Source organism: Trichoplusia ni, chromosome 24 (genome assembly GCF_003590095.1).
Source record: "Trichoplusia ni isolate ovarian cell line Hi5 chromosome 24, tn1, whole genome shotgun sequence".
In the NCBI taxonomy this organism is placed as follows: domain Eukaryota; kingdom Metazoa; phylum Arthropoda; class Insecta; order Lepidoptera; family Noctuidae; genus Trichoplusia; species Trichoplusia ni.
The window spans coordinates 2,109,162-2,124,988 of NC_039501.1; the positions used below are offsets into that span (position 1 = coordinate 2,109,162).

The window sequence follows — 15,827 nt, forward strand, 5'->3', positions numbered from 1 at the left end:
GAATATAACCGAAAAGTATTATAACAGTTCTGGCGTATATTATGAAGACTATTTAATGTTACAATATCAAGTGCATTCCACTGACATAGCAATTTAATTTCGAGTAAAGGATAACACTTGGTATGCTTCAAGTATTTTCATTCACTTAGTGATTCTCTAGAAATTGGGTCGTGACCTTTATTTTCCTTTTATCCCCTTAATATAGGAATGTTTATTTACTTTCGAGATGGCGGTATAAATATTAGAGGTTTTTTGATACAACAAATACGCTGAAAGATTTTATAAGTGTCTGTCTTGTTGGGTCACAGTTTTATTATTAGTTTTTTTTTCTTTTTTATACAACTCCCGGACTAAGGCATTTAATCCTTATGTCGCGGGGGATTTCACAAACATACATATCACATGTTCAATGACACCCAGACTCAGAACAAGCATTCGTGGATCGCACAAATGCTTGTCCAACGCGGGGATCGAACCCGCGACACGACGCGCGCAGTGGGTTTGGCTTGGTGTCCTCAACCACTCGGCTATCCGTGCAGTCAAGTCTATTGTATAAGGAGTCCCTGGTAGTAATGAAGAATAAAATAAGAGATTTATTTATTTAATTATCACACTAATCTACCATTACAGGTTACTTAACCTAATGCGGTAGCTAGGACTAAACAAAGGCCTAAGTATTTATGTGAACTAGGGTTTCAAAGATTGAATTATTATGCACATAGATGCAAGTCTAAATTCCAGCAACTGTTTCAATATGTAATTTTCTGATAATTCTGATATACATAGGCAATAAGTTAGCCTGATACACATGCCCATAATTGCTCCTCCTGGAATTGCTTGTTGGTTCATCCACTTTTCTCCTAGATATTAAATCCTTACTATTTACGATTCCCATGTTTCAAATTTCTGTCTTTCCGCGATTTCTTGGAGTGCTCTTAGATTTTGCTGAAGATATCCAGGTATCCCACCAGTTTCCTGACTGTTTGTCATCACTCTTCGGAGTAGGTGGCGCCTCACTAGGACTTGAATCAGTAGAAGACTTTTCAGCCATCACGACGTTTCTTTATTGTATACACAATTAACGGGAGCACATGGATTGCTGCGCATAAATTATTGTGTGATTTTGTAGTTGTTTTACACGAAATTTAGAATTAATTTTGACATAGTTTTGTTTGCGTTGACCTTAGGGTTGCCAACAAGATGTCTCTTTCTATCCTGAAAACTTAAGAAAAGTGCAATAGTCCTCCTATATACATTTTAATTGCGGATGACAATACGCGTAGCTTACGAATTTGCGAATTTACACTAAAAAGAAGAGTAAAAAGTTAAGTGATTATGTTATAAAAAGGGGTATTTAAACTGAAGTTTTTACTTGTAGTATTGGAAACCTCGCAATAAATGTATTCGCGGGTAAACAATATTGTTTAACATCGGAAGCTCATAGCGTGAGCTATTTCCACTGTTTGCTACGTCGTAGCGTGCGTTATCGTAGCTTTCACAGGCTACGCCCTCGTAGCCTCGCAGATTACTTACGTGCAGCCTTTGATACACGTCGGATACTAGTTATTACAGTGATGGGGATATTTTTAGAATAGTTGTCGGAATACGGATGTTGAATATGTTACATCCGTGGTTGTGGATACGGATGTCCCGTTTTCTCGGATGTGTATACTACAGTACTTTGGTATACTTGGTAATGATGTGTATTATGTTTTGTATTACGTTTCTCGTTTTTTAGAAGGTCTGCTGACCGAATTAATTTCACAATTTTGCTTTAGCCTGAAACGCCATTTAAGTGGTACTTGTGACGTCATGATTTTGAACAAAGAGTGCAAAATTGTATTGCCAAGAGACTTTCCAAATCAATATATAAAAAAACTGGCTTCGTTTCCAGACATTAAAAATAATAGCCAAACCATGTAAGTAACTTTAATTTAATTAACCTCAACTCTAATTCAACATAAATAACCAAAGTTACTCATATTTGTTACATACCCAATTCCCTGATTATAGTTAGCCTCAAAACTTGCATAACTCATTGAATAAGCTAGATTTAAACTCAAGACTATGAATATTAATCACATCAACGCAGGCCTTCATTAATATTAAATAGGCCTGTACTAGTTTGGCCTCTAGCCTATTTATAATGTAAACAAGAACTTAACACTTGGTTAGAATATATTAAGTATTTTGCACTGAAATAGATTTAAGCTACTTATTTCTTTGTTAAGCGTATTTTTCCGGTTGTTTGAAGAGTTGCTCACGTACCAGTTCTTGATATTTTCTGTAGAATAAGGAATATCTAGTGATAAGATAGTTGCTAAATAGATGAATAAGCTTAAATGCCACGATTTTGATATTCGTCACGTTCAAATAATGCATTAAAGGCTAAAACCAATTCAATAAAGGCAGAATTCTTGAAATGTAGTAACACTCTGTTTCTGTCTCATTTTACAATCGTTCGGCTCGCGGACGATATTTAACTGTAGTATCCAACTGCGACTTAGAACAGAGAATGGTGAAAGGATTTGGGCCGAGGCCTTTTCCCAGCAGAGGGACACAGGGGGCTAGTTAAAAAAAAAACAATTTTATCCAAGAGAATATTCATGGACTTAGCAAGTTAGTTTGATACTCGGAAGTCGTCTAAATGTTTTCAGTTATTGGAAAGAATGGACGACCGAAATAAAAACGAATGAGTAACATAAACCATGCAAATCTGAGGGCACGGCAGTGCCCCTGCCAAGTCTCGAGCAAAACGGGCACGGCCGTACCATCTTTTCTCGAAGCGATTCGCGGCTGTTTCGCCCCCCCTGTATCTTCGACGTGGACAAAGCTAGGAGTTTAGCTTTTCGGGGAATAATAGTAGGCATTAGAACAAGCTTAAGTTCGAAATTACATGCCAATTGAATTAATGGTTTAGGAGTTACGGTCGATCAAAGTTACACCATTTTGTCACTCACTGACTCACTGACAGATCATCAAAAATCTAAGGTACTTCTAGCAGACTTAGAAACTTCAAATTTTGCACCAAGATAGGTCCTTAGCCACATATAAAGGAAAAATTATAAAAACATTAAAAAATAATATGCCATAGAAAACAATTTTATATTTGCGGTTTGGCAAGAACATTATGTATGGATTTTGACTGCATTGTTAACTTTGTTCGTTGTTTAAGTACCTATTCAATTGGATGAATACATACATAGAATAGAAAAGAATAATATAAATGTAATACACAGACTATCATTAATACAAATTAATACATAAAATTCATAATTCATTAAATTAATAAAGCTAAAACTCCATTGTATTGCGATAAATATTGTATGCGCGCTCGATAGATGGCGTTGTACGTGTCTGAATCGCGCTATGGTTTCGTTACAAAGCGCAGTCTAAGTAGTACTTCAGAATAATTCGATAATTTTCATTTGATAGCGCCACCTGTCTATGAAAAACCATTTCGAAACTAAAAAATATTGTAGTGATAATTGATATTCGGAGAACTTTACGTGTTATTTAGTTTAGTTTAGCTGTAGTTTGTAAGTTAGTAGATTAGTAGATATATGTAGATATGATATATGCATATATATATAAGTTTAAGCTTGTTTACATTAGAAGTAACGAAGTCTCAGAGAAGAAACAAAAGAGATAGAGATAGAGAATGGGTTCTAAGCAAAGCAGTAGCTGAAGTCCTAGAAATTATGACACCTAAAAAAAAAGAAAGAAATACACTTACAAAAAATAAATGAGATCCCACCAAAAACATTAAATGTAAAAAAATGCCAAGTCTCTCGATGCAGTCTTTCCATCGTAAAAAGTTTTGAGATCTCATAGAAGCCAAGTCCTATTCAAAATATTTTGTAGTTATAAATCAACATTTAGTAATTGTATCAATAGTTTTCTTTATATTATAATTATAGTGACTTGGCAATGAGCACAAATTAAAAGCTGCTTGATGCCTGGAATTATGTGCAAATGTTACTGACGAGACCAGTGATCAGATTATTTGTTATGTGTGAATCATGATGGTCACTACCGACTACATGCTCCAATACAATAATTAAGAATACCTTACGGGCCATCGCTTTATGAAAGTAAATGAATCGAGAGTACACTAAGACTGACTGCCGTTGCCGAAATTCGGTTGGGACGACACGGATAAACCAAAAGAAAATTAATTTTGTGATATTAATGTTTACGCATGCGGTGTGTGTAACTTTCAACTCCTACAAATATGCCGTTTTATTTGTTTCTTCTTGTGCTCATTGCCAAGTCACTATAATTATAATATAAAGAAAACTATTGATACAATTACTAAATGTTGATTTATAACTACAAAATATTTTGAATAGGACTTGGCTTCTATGAGATCTCAAAACTTTTTACGATGGAAAGACTGCATCGAGAGACTTGGCATTTTTTTACATTTAATGTTTTTGGTGGGATAACGTTTTCCAAAAAAAAGATGGAAATAAGGACACGCTTCAATCATAACGTAGAATAATAAAAAATAATGTTTGAACACTCAAAACATTGTTACTCGTATTCACTCATGGTGATAAAGTTCCGGTTTTTTAACGGGAGTTAAACCTTCGAGCTTCGGCAAATATTACCCTTTACTCTCCTTCGTGAATCTCCGTCAAACTTCGTGAACGACGAAGTTATACGATGATTGACGGAAATACACGAAGTAGAAACCGAGTGCAGCTGAGACGCTGAAAGAAATTGTAAATTTTGTTGCTAGAACAGGGTTTAATAGGTATATTTTTGTAGGAGCTGTTTATAATAAAAAAGAGAGGGAACAGGGTAAGGATAGGCGTTTAAATGATAATTACAATTATTTGAATGATGGTGCAAAATTAATGGCGGTTATATTAAACATGCAACGTTAGTTTAAAGTTAGTAATGGCGGTTATTTTATTTGTCGATTAATCACGTTAATACCTCAATAACATATGGTAATATTAATAAGCACTAATTAAGTAAAAAAAATCATTACATTTTATATTGGCACTCTACGTGGGATTGCAGATAAACCAGCGTGTTACCATGAGTGTTTAAAACAAGACTGTTATTGTTGAGACGAAACACTTTGCTACGTATAGCGGCATTTCTTTCGCACACCGCTGTCAAGTCACATAGTACAGGGTCCGAAACAGAATATTTAACATGTTAAAATCAATCACGAAATGATATCGGACGTTGCTTGTATGCCTTTCGATCCAATTAACGTTTTGGAATGTTTAATGAACTGTCAATACGAATTTTGTTAACGAAAGAGGCTTTTGAATGTTTCATGTGTTGTTTTACATTTTTTAATGATGAATTTATTTGTGGACTGGCTTGTGCCTGTGGCTCTGTTTGTAGCTGTTATTGATATCTACAGTTTCGGTAACTTAACTGTACCAAACCGTCTCGCGCAGTAAGGAATCTAATCTTTGTTTCGCGGAGGGTTTTAAAAACATTCAAGTCACATGACCCCAGACTCACGATAAGCATTCGTGGATCACTAAAATGCTTGTCATATGCGTGGCATGGGCACCTCAACCACTCCGACTCCGGACTCCGGACTCAGTGCAAACAAACCCATAGATTCCTACATGTCACTGAAAAATACAGACACATTCGCACGTATTAATGGGATCATGCTTAACTTTCTGAAGTGGTCTGTAACGGAATATATTTTTTGTAGTTTCCCTATAGTAGACCTATAGCCCTAAAAGTTATAAAGTCAGTTCAATCGCGATTCTCGTTAGCCAGTGCTAATGAAATCTGTCAGTGAACCACATCGTGGCCGCGGGACGTGACCGAACTCGATCCCGTTATAGGGAACTTCTTTTTTTTAGGGGTCCGTGGGAAAATAATTGTTCTTTTAAATAGCTATATTTGGTTTTGAGTTGACCAAGTGTGCTCAGGTAACTGGGTTGAGGAGGTATGATAGGAGGTCGCTCCTTGTAAAACACTGGTACTTAGCTGAATTCGGTTAGACTGGAAGCCAACCCCAACATAGTTGTGAAAAGCTGTGCCGATGATGGGTTAATCAGAGCTAACACTCTTAGAATCTTAAAACAGAAGTAGTGTAAAGCATCAATGATATAAAAAATAAACTATGGCTATGGCTTATCTTGTATGATATAGAATTGAAAAATCACAAGTCACCTCTTTCTTCTTCTCGTTGTCATGGCTCCATTTCCCGTTCAGTTTCCTTTCAACTGTCCACATGATAATAACCTCTTTTCATATACTTTGTGAGAGTATTTAAACTGTAGACCTTTGACGTGGCTAAAGCGACTCACACGGCCCAAGGACATCCATGGACATTTATTTCATCGTTCTCAGAAATTCATAATTACTTTGTTATATGCACTTGACTTCGGGATATTGGTGTGTGTCGGGATTCGAACTTAAGACCTTTGTCTCAGCAGGCCAACGATCATAAAACTAGGCTATGACCGTTTAAAATGTCATTAACACACTTTCATACCATATAGGTATATATCAGTACGGAACCTCATTCCCGAGTGCCCTTTTTTTCACCTATAGCTTCCCCTATAACATTGTTTTATCGAGAATTGAACGCCGACCGCAAAAAAAAAACTTTCAGTTAATTCTCTGAGGTTTTAATTTGTTTTTGTTTCTGAGAGCCTTTCAAATTGTTTGTGTTCGATTGTTCATGATTCAATGAGGATAGCTTTTTTGTTTTCCAAGGTATAACGCGGCCGTACGCGTTGTAGGTTTAATTAGTAAGGCTCTAGGCAGATGGAACGGATTGTAAATGCAATCCAACTGAAAATTGCAGTTCAGTTGATACAACTGCAATAGAATTGCAAACCAAATGTGCCGTCCGATTGCAATTCGATTGGATTGCGGTTGACATGTAGCTAAAATAACTACCCAAAATCCAAATAAAACACATCAATAGTAAGGATTATTTTTCTTTTCATTTACTTACGGCTGTAGTTAACACTAGGGTCAACTTCTTTTTATGTTCTTGCCCATGATTGCAACTCCGTACAGCCAGGATCTACAATGAATCCAAGGAATACCAACGAAACTCTTAAACTCGGTGTGTCCCAGGGGAAAATAAAATGGTAAATTGGAGGAGTAAGAAAAAATATATTCCACTTCGTTGAGGTCGTGTTAGGTTAGAACTCCTTGTTAATTTAATGGTATACATTTGCTGAGCCCTAGCCGGTCAACTGTGAGTCGGGTTGGCGACACTTAGAGTTCCGTAGAAATAAATGAAAGAACAAACAAAGTTTTAAAGAAAATGGCCACGCATCAATTGTGTGACTCAACCTATAGCCGCTTAACCTCGATTTTTATATTATTATAGCGTCAACAGGAAATCAAATGTGGAAATTTCAGCTGTCTAGCTATAGCAATTCAAGATCACAATCAGCCCATATTCGTCCACTGCTGGACATAGGCCTCTCCAATTTCACACCATCGAGACCTACCTTCTGTGGCTGCTCGCATTCAAGATCTACTAGGCGTAATACTAGTAACATTCAAGAAATAACAAAATGGTTAACAGGTTGAAGTATAAGCTATAAATCGTGCCGCTCGTTCTATAAACTTTTCCACAATGAACTAAATGGGTTAGTGATGGGACATGTTTTTATATCGATATTTTTATTTTATATTTTTATCGATTTGATTTTATGCAATACATTTGATGTTATTACTTCATTAAATTATAAATAAATTTCAAAACCACAGTTTCAGAATTAATTGAGCTTCATAATGGATATCTATAAATGTATGAAAGGTTAATTAATTTAAAAGCAATGATGTATAAAATTCAGCATTAATTAACAACAGAAATAGACCTGACAGATATTTAAAGCTCTTGCGGTGAAGTCCATTAACGCCAAGTATGCTATACATTATGACAATATCCTTTTGAATCCATTTAGAACGTGATAATGCATTTTCCACCCATTATTCCACTTAAAATGTGTACCCGAAATGTGCTACCATTAACCGAGAACAAATATTGTGGGTAATATAATAAAGCTGAAGAGTTTGTTTGTCTGTTTTAAGGCGTCGATCTCTGCTAGTCATTTGGATTTGTATAAAATATTTCGGCTTTTGATGAGAAATATTTCACTTAGTAACACGACGAGGAAACCTTTTGGTGATCTTAAAATGCAAGTTAAAACAGAAATAATAAAAAAAAAAACGAAATTAAATTACAGACTCTTTTACACTATACAAACTACTATTAATTAATGGTTCGATTTATTTCAATGAGTGTTTATGAATTTTGTAGGCTTTTTTTTTTATTAAGTTAAGGACATTTCATGCTAAGCTTCATCAAAATAGGTTAAGCCGGAGTAAAACTACAAAGCACTGATAGAGCGTAGATATAAATGGAATATTATATATTATAAGCCAACCTTGTTGAACTTAGATTTAGGTCAGAGGTTGTAATAATGTGAGGCATACATTATCTTAGAAGCAAACAGAATGAAACGAGCGCGTATTTTCATACATTGTATTAAAAGGGGTGGAAAAATAACAGTATTTTCTAGTGAAGAGGTTTTTGCAAGGGAGATAATGGAAGTGGATTTTGGTTACAGCTGCATGAAATATAATTTGTATTTTCTTTTATAAAAAAAAATATGCGCTAACGCGTGTGTTTAAAAAGTACTGAAATAAGACTAATGCTCTGTTTACCGAGTTTATGTACTAATATAAAAATCGGAACAAATACACACAGAAATAAAAAATGAATAATAGTTTCAAAACAAACAAGAAATATGCTTTTATAAAATTAAATAATCCAAACTAAAAGGAAGGAAGTAATTTTCAAAATAATTCGAATTGTGATTAAGAGTGATAAATAAAACGACAATAAGCATGGGGTGCCTGATGATAACACTTCATTCATAGAGTCATGTGGGATGGTTAATTATAATAATTGACAGATAAAAAAAAATTGTTTAAACATCGATACTTTTTATCGATACGTATGACGCCCATCACTAAACAAATCAACGCTATTATATGCACTCGGCGATCTTTCCTCGTACACTGTCTTCGGTTAACAATCGTTTGTAAACTCGCTGTGTGTGGTTTAAATTCTTTTAATTTATAATTTCAGTGTTTAGTGATGTTTTCTTTGTAATAAAAATACGATTATCACAAATATTATGGTGTCTTAAAATAAACTTTAAGAAGTTCTGCAATTTTTTTTCTTCAATGAAGGAATTAGCGTATACTGTAAATAGTGAATGTCTAACAACGAAATATTTAAAATTTTCTCGCGTGTACAATTTAATATTCCAAGGACCTTAAGTAGCGCTGTGCATTCCTAATGAAATACAAGAATTAGTGAACTATTTAGACAGGTTTAAGAAAGTGGAATTGAACTAAAAGTGGAAAATCTCTCTTTGACCAGTGCCTAATTATTTTTCTATGAATCGAATTCTTACTTGTGATCGGGTTCTAATCGTATTGACTATAACAAAAACTATATTCTGCGGTGCTACTGATTCAAGCATCTTATTCCCTGAGCGAATAACGAAACAGACTCCACCAAGAATTTTTCAAATTTTCCCCGAACTTTGAGTTCAATTGACATTGAGTTTATCTTCGGACAACATGGGATGTACAAAGAAACCTACTAAAGACTTTAAATCCCAAAATAACCAGTCAAATATCATCATATCCCATAAAAAGACTGATTAAATTCCAAAACTAGAGTAATAACTCAGTGCCAATATCTTGTACTCCATAAGCGTGTAAGTGTATGTTATGTGGTGTGTGTTAGCAGTGCTGGTGGCGTGCTCGGTGCAGAGCTTACAGCTTGACAGTCAGGCGTCCACACGCCGGCCGAGGGTCACGAAGTACAGCAAAACTACTGCCGCGCCTGGCGGATCTACGGTAAGTTGGACTAAGATCTTTTTTGCTTATGCGTTTTTCGAAAGAACAAACCTATGTATGTGATGACATCACTGGCGGAACGACTAGCATTACAAGGTTCGAAAAAAATGTTGATATTGCAGTTCCCCCAAAACTCATTTCTTGAGTTTTACCTGGTATATTTATGGCTATGTAAAAACTGCTACACTTCCAAAACGTTTATTTTAGACAAATCCATTGTTAAATCGTGACAGTGACTTAAAACCGGTCAAGTGTGAGTCATACTCGCGACACTGAAGGTCCCAAATAAAAATACTAAAGAAAATCATATCTACCATAAAATTGGTAGCCCCACAAATTGTGAATAATTAAACTCTATAGCTATCATGTTTTTTGATATTCAGCCTGGTGATAGACGGATGGACAGACAACGGTGAATTAAACAGTAACAGCATATTGTTTTTTCCCCTTCGAGTGTGGATCTCTTATTAGGAAGGAAGAATATTATTGTAATTATATTCAATTATAGTCTAGCACTACTGCCCGAAACAGACTGATGCCGATAATATTCTGCGAATATTAATCTCCAAGTTTTAGATGAAGATATTGAAACCGTTTGCTTCGCGATAACTCAGTCGGTGTATTTCAATTGAACGCGACCCAGTTCGTCTGTTATCTCGACTGTATTATGCGGCATCTGCAATTTATGGACCTATTGATACGAGCCAAGTCTGCTCTTGCTAACTCTGCATCTGTATTCAAGCTCTGTAGTTTTATTCAATCTAAAAGATATGCAGTTATGTTTCAGATGTTCCTACATCTATAGGTATTTTTTTATCATGACATATGTTTTTATGATCATTTACTCAAAATAAAAGTTTCTCCTTTTTAGATTTTCGTACCCAAAGGGGTCTCCTATTACTAAGGTTCCGGTGTCTGTTCTTCCGAAGGCTTCCTTTACGAATTGTGGAAATAAGACACGTTAGACCTGTGGTTATTTATATTGCCGCTACAACAATAAATGCTACAAACAGATTATTCAATTTCGAGCTCCCATGTTTTTTTTTTAGAACTACTCCCGCAGTAAGGAATTTAATCCGTCTTTCGCGTGGGATTTCAGAAATGAACAAATCTCGTGCCCTAAGCCGCCCAGACTCAGAACAAGCATTCGTGGATCACACAAATGCTTATTCTACGCATCGTCACCTCAATCACTCAGCCATCCGTGCAGTTAAAATGTTCCCAAACATTTCTGCCTTTCATATAGATAATGATAGGAACTCTTCGTGCACGGGCCTGATTCTCACTTGGCCAGCTTTTCTTATATTATATGAGCTGATTTCTGATTATGTATTTCTTGGGTCCGGAAAATTTCATACTCAATCAACCAGTAATACCCGAAACTTGAAACTTTTGATTCAGATTGGCATAAGACCCGCACCGTGAAAATTGAAAGCTCTTATATGACTGTGGAACGATTATGACTGAACAGCAAAACAGAATTATATTTGCACTACTATTTTCAATAACAGTTTGTAGATAACAGCATATTGCGTACATTTGTGAAGGTTGATTTGCAAAGGACAAGACAAGGGACTGACAATTTGTTTAAATAAAAATTCCGCAAATACGTTTCAATGCGGGTTGGCGATTTCAGATTCTAATATTTGGAATCCAGTTTTCTTAAAGATGTTCGTACATCGTTTGTGAAGGTGTTTTAGAATTATTAAGCTAGTAGAAGTAACTTTGAAAAAGTCAATTTGATATTTTGTTGCATTTATGTTTCAAATCTATGGAAGGAACCGCAAGGCCACCTCGGCCGATTTTATTTTATATTTCTTTGAAGTCCCACTTAATAGTCAACTCGGACGAATGAAGATCATAATCGATCTTAACCCGATTTAAACAATTCTTTGTCCGAATTTTCAGGAGGCAGTAACAGAGAGAAGTCTGAACACAGCAACATATCGTCTGCTGGGCAGCGGCGGTGAGACGTGTATCTTACTGGTGGTGGACGCACTGCTCGATATATCATACGTCACCAAACTTAATGAACGAGCTGTAAGTACCTATATTAGATGCACTGTTACGAAACTAGGAAAATCTGTGACGTGTATCAAAAATAAAGTTTCGTTTTAGCTTGCAAGTTATAGGATTGACTTGCAAATATTTTGTTGTCATTGAGCGCTGACTTTTGTAGTACAAAGAAATCAGGCTTTTTTATTTGGGTGCGGAATAATTTTTGTACCCAAATTTTGATCAAAAGCTGATGTTTCGAGGTCGCGAGCCGAATTAGTGTGATTTCTATTTTGATTTGTTCAAATCTTTATAAATAATAATCCATGGAATTTAATGGATATTGGTAAGGAAGTGTCCCTGCAATACAGATTACCAGTACAGACTAATTTATAGGCTCTGTGACTCCCATTGCACTTGGTGTTTGCGGAATACGACAATATATGAATCATACCTAGTTTCGTCAAAATTGGTTCAGCCGCTTTTATAGTTGTAAATTGCACTGTCATGAGGTTTGAAGCTACCTTGAAAATTTCATCCTGCTAGCTTATCGGGAAGTGCCTCAAAATTGAGTCACAAAAAAACTACGACAAACAAACATGCAAGAAAGTGAGTGTATAAAAACGTGGGAATATCAAAATACCAACACAAAATAATAAAAACTCGCACACTTCATACACAATGTCTGACAGACACCGCTGTCTAATACCTAAAAGAACTACAGCGCGACAAGTCTTTACTAAGTAAGACAAATTGTCTTAAATAAGGTTTTGGTCTACATCCTCCAACCTTCTTGGTCGATTACAAAATCTTTCATCCCTCGAGACTTCAACCAAATTAATTTCACAAACATGAACCTAATCATGTTGATACTAATTATACGTGAGAACTTAGAAGATAAATCAAGGAGTCGTTCGTTTCACCGTAGACTCAAGGTGGTTCAGTAATTAACCGATGCTTTAACTTCTACTGGCAAAGTTTTAATTAATCGCGTTCTACTTGCGTCTTATGATAAAGGATTTGTGTGTGTTTAATGCTAGTTTGCGATAATTATAGCAGTGTTGTACTTAGTGCGGTGAGGTAATTTGATCTTGTGTAATATAACGTATTTGCTTAATATAAATCCTACTACCTACTACTAATAACGCGAAAGTTTATAGATGTAAGTGGAACGGATTTAGACGAACATAGATAGTTTATCTAGATCATAGGCTCTCTTTTCTCGGTTTTACGTTCCTGTGGGCCCGCCCGCTACTAATCGAAAATGTTCCCCATATTCGATTTGTAACGAGCGGGCCCGCGGGCAGCAGCTAGTCCAAACATATGCTTGCTTCATAAGCCGTATTTTAACCATACACTAGCTGTTGCACGCAATTTCATCAACACAGTAGTAAGCGCAAGAATCCATTATTCTTTAAAATATTATTAACTTACCTCCACGGGCGCGCCGTCCCAGCCCCGTAGACTTCTATCAAATAAAATTATGGTAAAACTTAATCCTGGTAATGGCCTTTCTTCCAGGATGCCAACACCTTCATCCCGAACAACGCCAACGTGGGAGGCTCCTGTAAGGACGGAGACGCGGCGACCCTCGTGCTGTCCTTCAAAGACTTCTCCCTAGAATGGTCCTTTGCTAAGGTACGTATTAAAATACTTGTATATTATCTGGATTTTAAAAGAGACAGTAAGCCCTGAGATTGTTTTGACACCTCTTGTTAAGGAAGCCAGATGGGAAATGTCGATTTCAGCGTTCTCAAAAAGACGTACCGATACGTGTTGCTTACAGAATAAATTATTTTATTATAATGTAAACTTTTTTACACCGTTTCATGGTTAAAGATCTTAGAAATTATATCGATAACAGAAGATAAGCAAATGAAAGTTGGTAGAGTTTTAAAAGCGATCATCCGTTCTAAGAATTTTATCCAATTTTGCCATGTCGTTTCCTTACAGCATGCTCAACCCTCTCTCTACATGGTATTTATCAACTTTCTACATGAATATTATAATCCAATTTTGTCCTCATATTCATATTAAGAGTGTTTTAGATAATTTGACGTTGTTTTCGAACGAGGTCTTATTTAAGCACGATATACCCAAAACATATCAACCATTACCAAGTCCTCATCTAAATTTCTGCCTACCCCCACAGACCCCAGGTGGCGAGCGCTGGTACGCGGACAGTCTCCGCTTGACCTACAACTCGAGCGCACGTATCCTGGAGCACGCGGCCAACCAGGGCAGGAAGGTGACCCTCAGCACTGAAGCAGGAGAACTGCTGTTCCCGACACCAGTCGGCAAGTCCTTCTCATGTCCCGAGGAAACTGTTATCGAGTTGGCTGAAGAGGATGCTAAGTAAGTCTTTTTTTATGATGTAAGGATTTAGAAATTTTCTGCAGATTTTTGTTGGTGGTAAAGTCATTTTTTGGACTGATAATAAAACTTTTTAAATATTTTCTTGCTAATTTTATGACAGTATTTAAAAATAATAGAAATCAAATAAAAAAATTTGAGCCGTTATCAAGGCATTTTTAAAACGGTTTCAGTATTGATTCTAGGTAGACTGGGTGCCTAGATAGTGTGTGATTAGTGCAATTAATAGCAAACAGTATAGAGATATAATGGCGTTCTTATCGCTCACAATAATTTCTTCCAGACAACCTTTATGAGGTTCGATTTCTGTGATATCATAATAAAAAGTTGTTAACTAGGTACCTACTCGTTCTCCGTTGAACATCGAAAAATAATGATGGCGATCTAATTCTTTTTGCCATTCCTTTTTTAAAAAGTCACTGGGCTCATGTTTATCCATTACCGTGTATTATACTGTATATCCATCTTTAATAACAACTATATCGATCAGAAATTCTGACCAAATATCCTTTTTATGTTATTCCCCGTTAGTCCGGCAACCATCCACCGCGCCAAGCTATACCTCCGCGAGATGAGGCTGCAAGCCTTCATGTACAAGCGCGGCGGGGAGTTCGGGGCGGCGTGGGCGTGCTCGCGCGCGGCCCGCGCCCGCGCCGAGGCCGCGCCCGTGGCGGTGGGCGCCGCGCTCGCGCTCGCCACCGCGGCCACGCTGTGCGCCTACGCGGCCTGGCGCTACGTCAAGGTTAAGAAGGTGCAGTACGACACGATGGAGTGAATACGACGTTGCTTTTACAATTTTTCTTTGATGAATTGAAATATGGTTTTTTTAGGTTTTTTGGTTGAGGTAACGATTTTTTTTTCATTCCTTTGGTGTTGTTTTTGGAGTAATTGTTAAGTTAACTATTGATTTGGCTAATTATATGAATGGTTAAGTTAAGTTGTGATATTTTTTCGGCATATTTAAATTGTTTAATTAAAATGGAGATTGAATTTGATTTTTTTGGGTTAACGTTTAATAATGAATGTTGCCATAATACTCAGATTTATAAAATTAACAGAATTATTATATAAGACATTAAATGTACGTGATTTGAAGATAATAAATAAAAGAATACTTACTAAAATCATCATTAGATAAACTTTAGATAGAAAGTCTAAATTCAAATAACAAAAAAGTAAAGAAAACTTATTTTATTTTAACAAAAAAGGCTATTTAAAATATTTTAATCTCTTTTTAGACATTTATTTCTGACAAGACGCTATAACTTTTATAATTTTACTTTTTTTTTAAACCTACTTCCTAAACTGTCGAAGGCGTTGCACAGCCGGACAGAGCTATTCAAAGTTTTTTGTAATAAATATATAAATGCGAGTTTTGAAGTAGATGGTTGATATAGTGTGATCTACAAAGATTGTCTTGTATGCCAAGAGGTTAACTTTCTTAGTGGTGTAGACCAAATGTTGTTAAGTGTATTGAGAGTTGATTGTGCATTGAATGTTGTGTGTACTTGTGAACATAATTAGGACGATTCGAATGATATCCTCAAATGCAAATTTATTTATTTTCT

General features: G+C 36.0%; 1 protein-coding gene across 2 annotated transcripts in view; it reads left to right on the plus strand.

Annotated features, from left to right (window-relative positions):
* LOC113505131 overlaps positions 1–15,260 on the plus strand; it is a 29,014-nt gene extending 13,754 nt beyond the window's left edge. Inside the window, exons 2-6 of one of the 2 annotated variants that reach the window (XM_026887673.1) lie at positions 9,779–9,891; positions 11,800–11,931; positions 13,408–13,524; positions 14,039–14,241; positions 14,791–15,260. In XM_026887673.1, coding sequence (XP_026743474.1) covers positions 9,779–9,891; positions 11,800–11,931; positions 13,408–13,524; positions 14,039–14,241; positions 14,791–15,034 — 809 coding nt within the window. In that variant the 3' untranslated portion in view covers positions 15,035–15,260. The remainder of the gene's footprint in view (positions 1–9,778; positions 9,892–11,799; positions 11,932–13,407; positions 13,525–14,038; positions 14,242–14,790) is intronic. The other variant, XM_026887674.1, reaches the window with a different exon arrangement.
* The last annotated feature ends 567 nt before the right edge of the window (positions 15,261–15,827 follow it).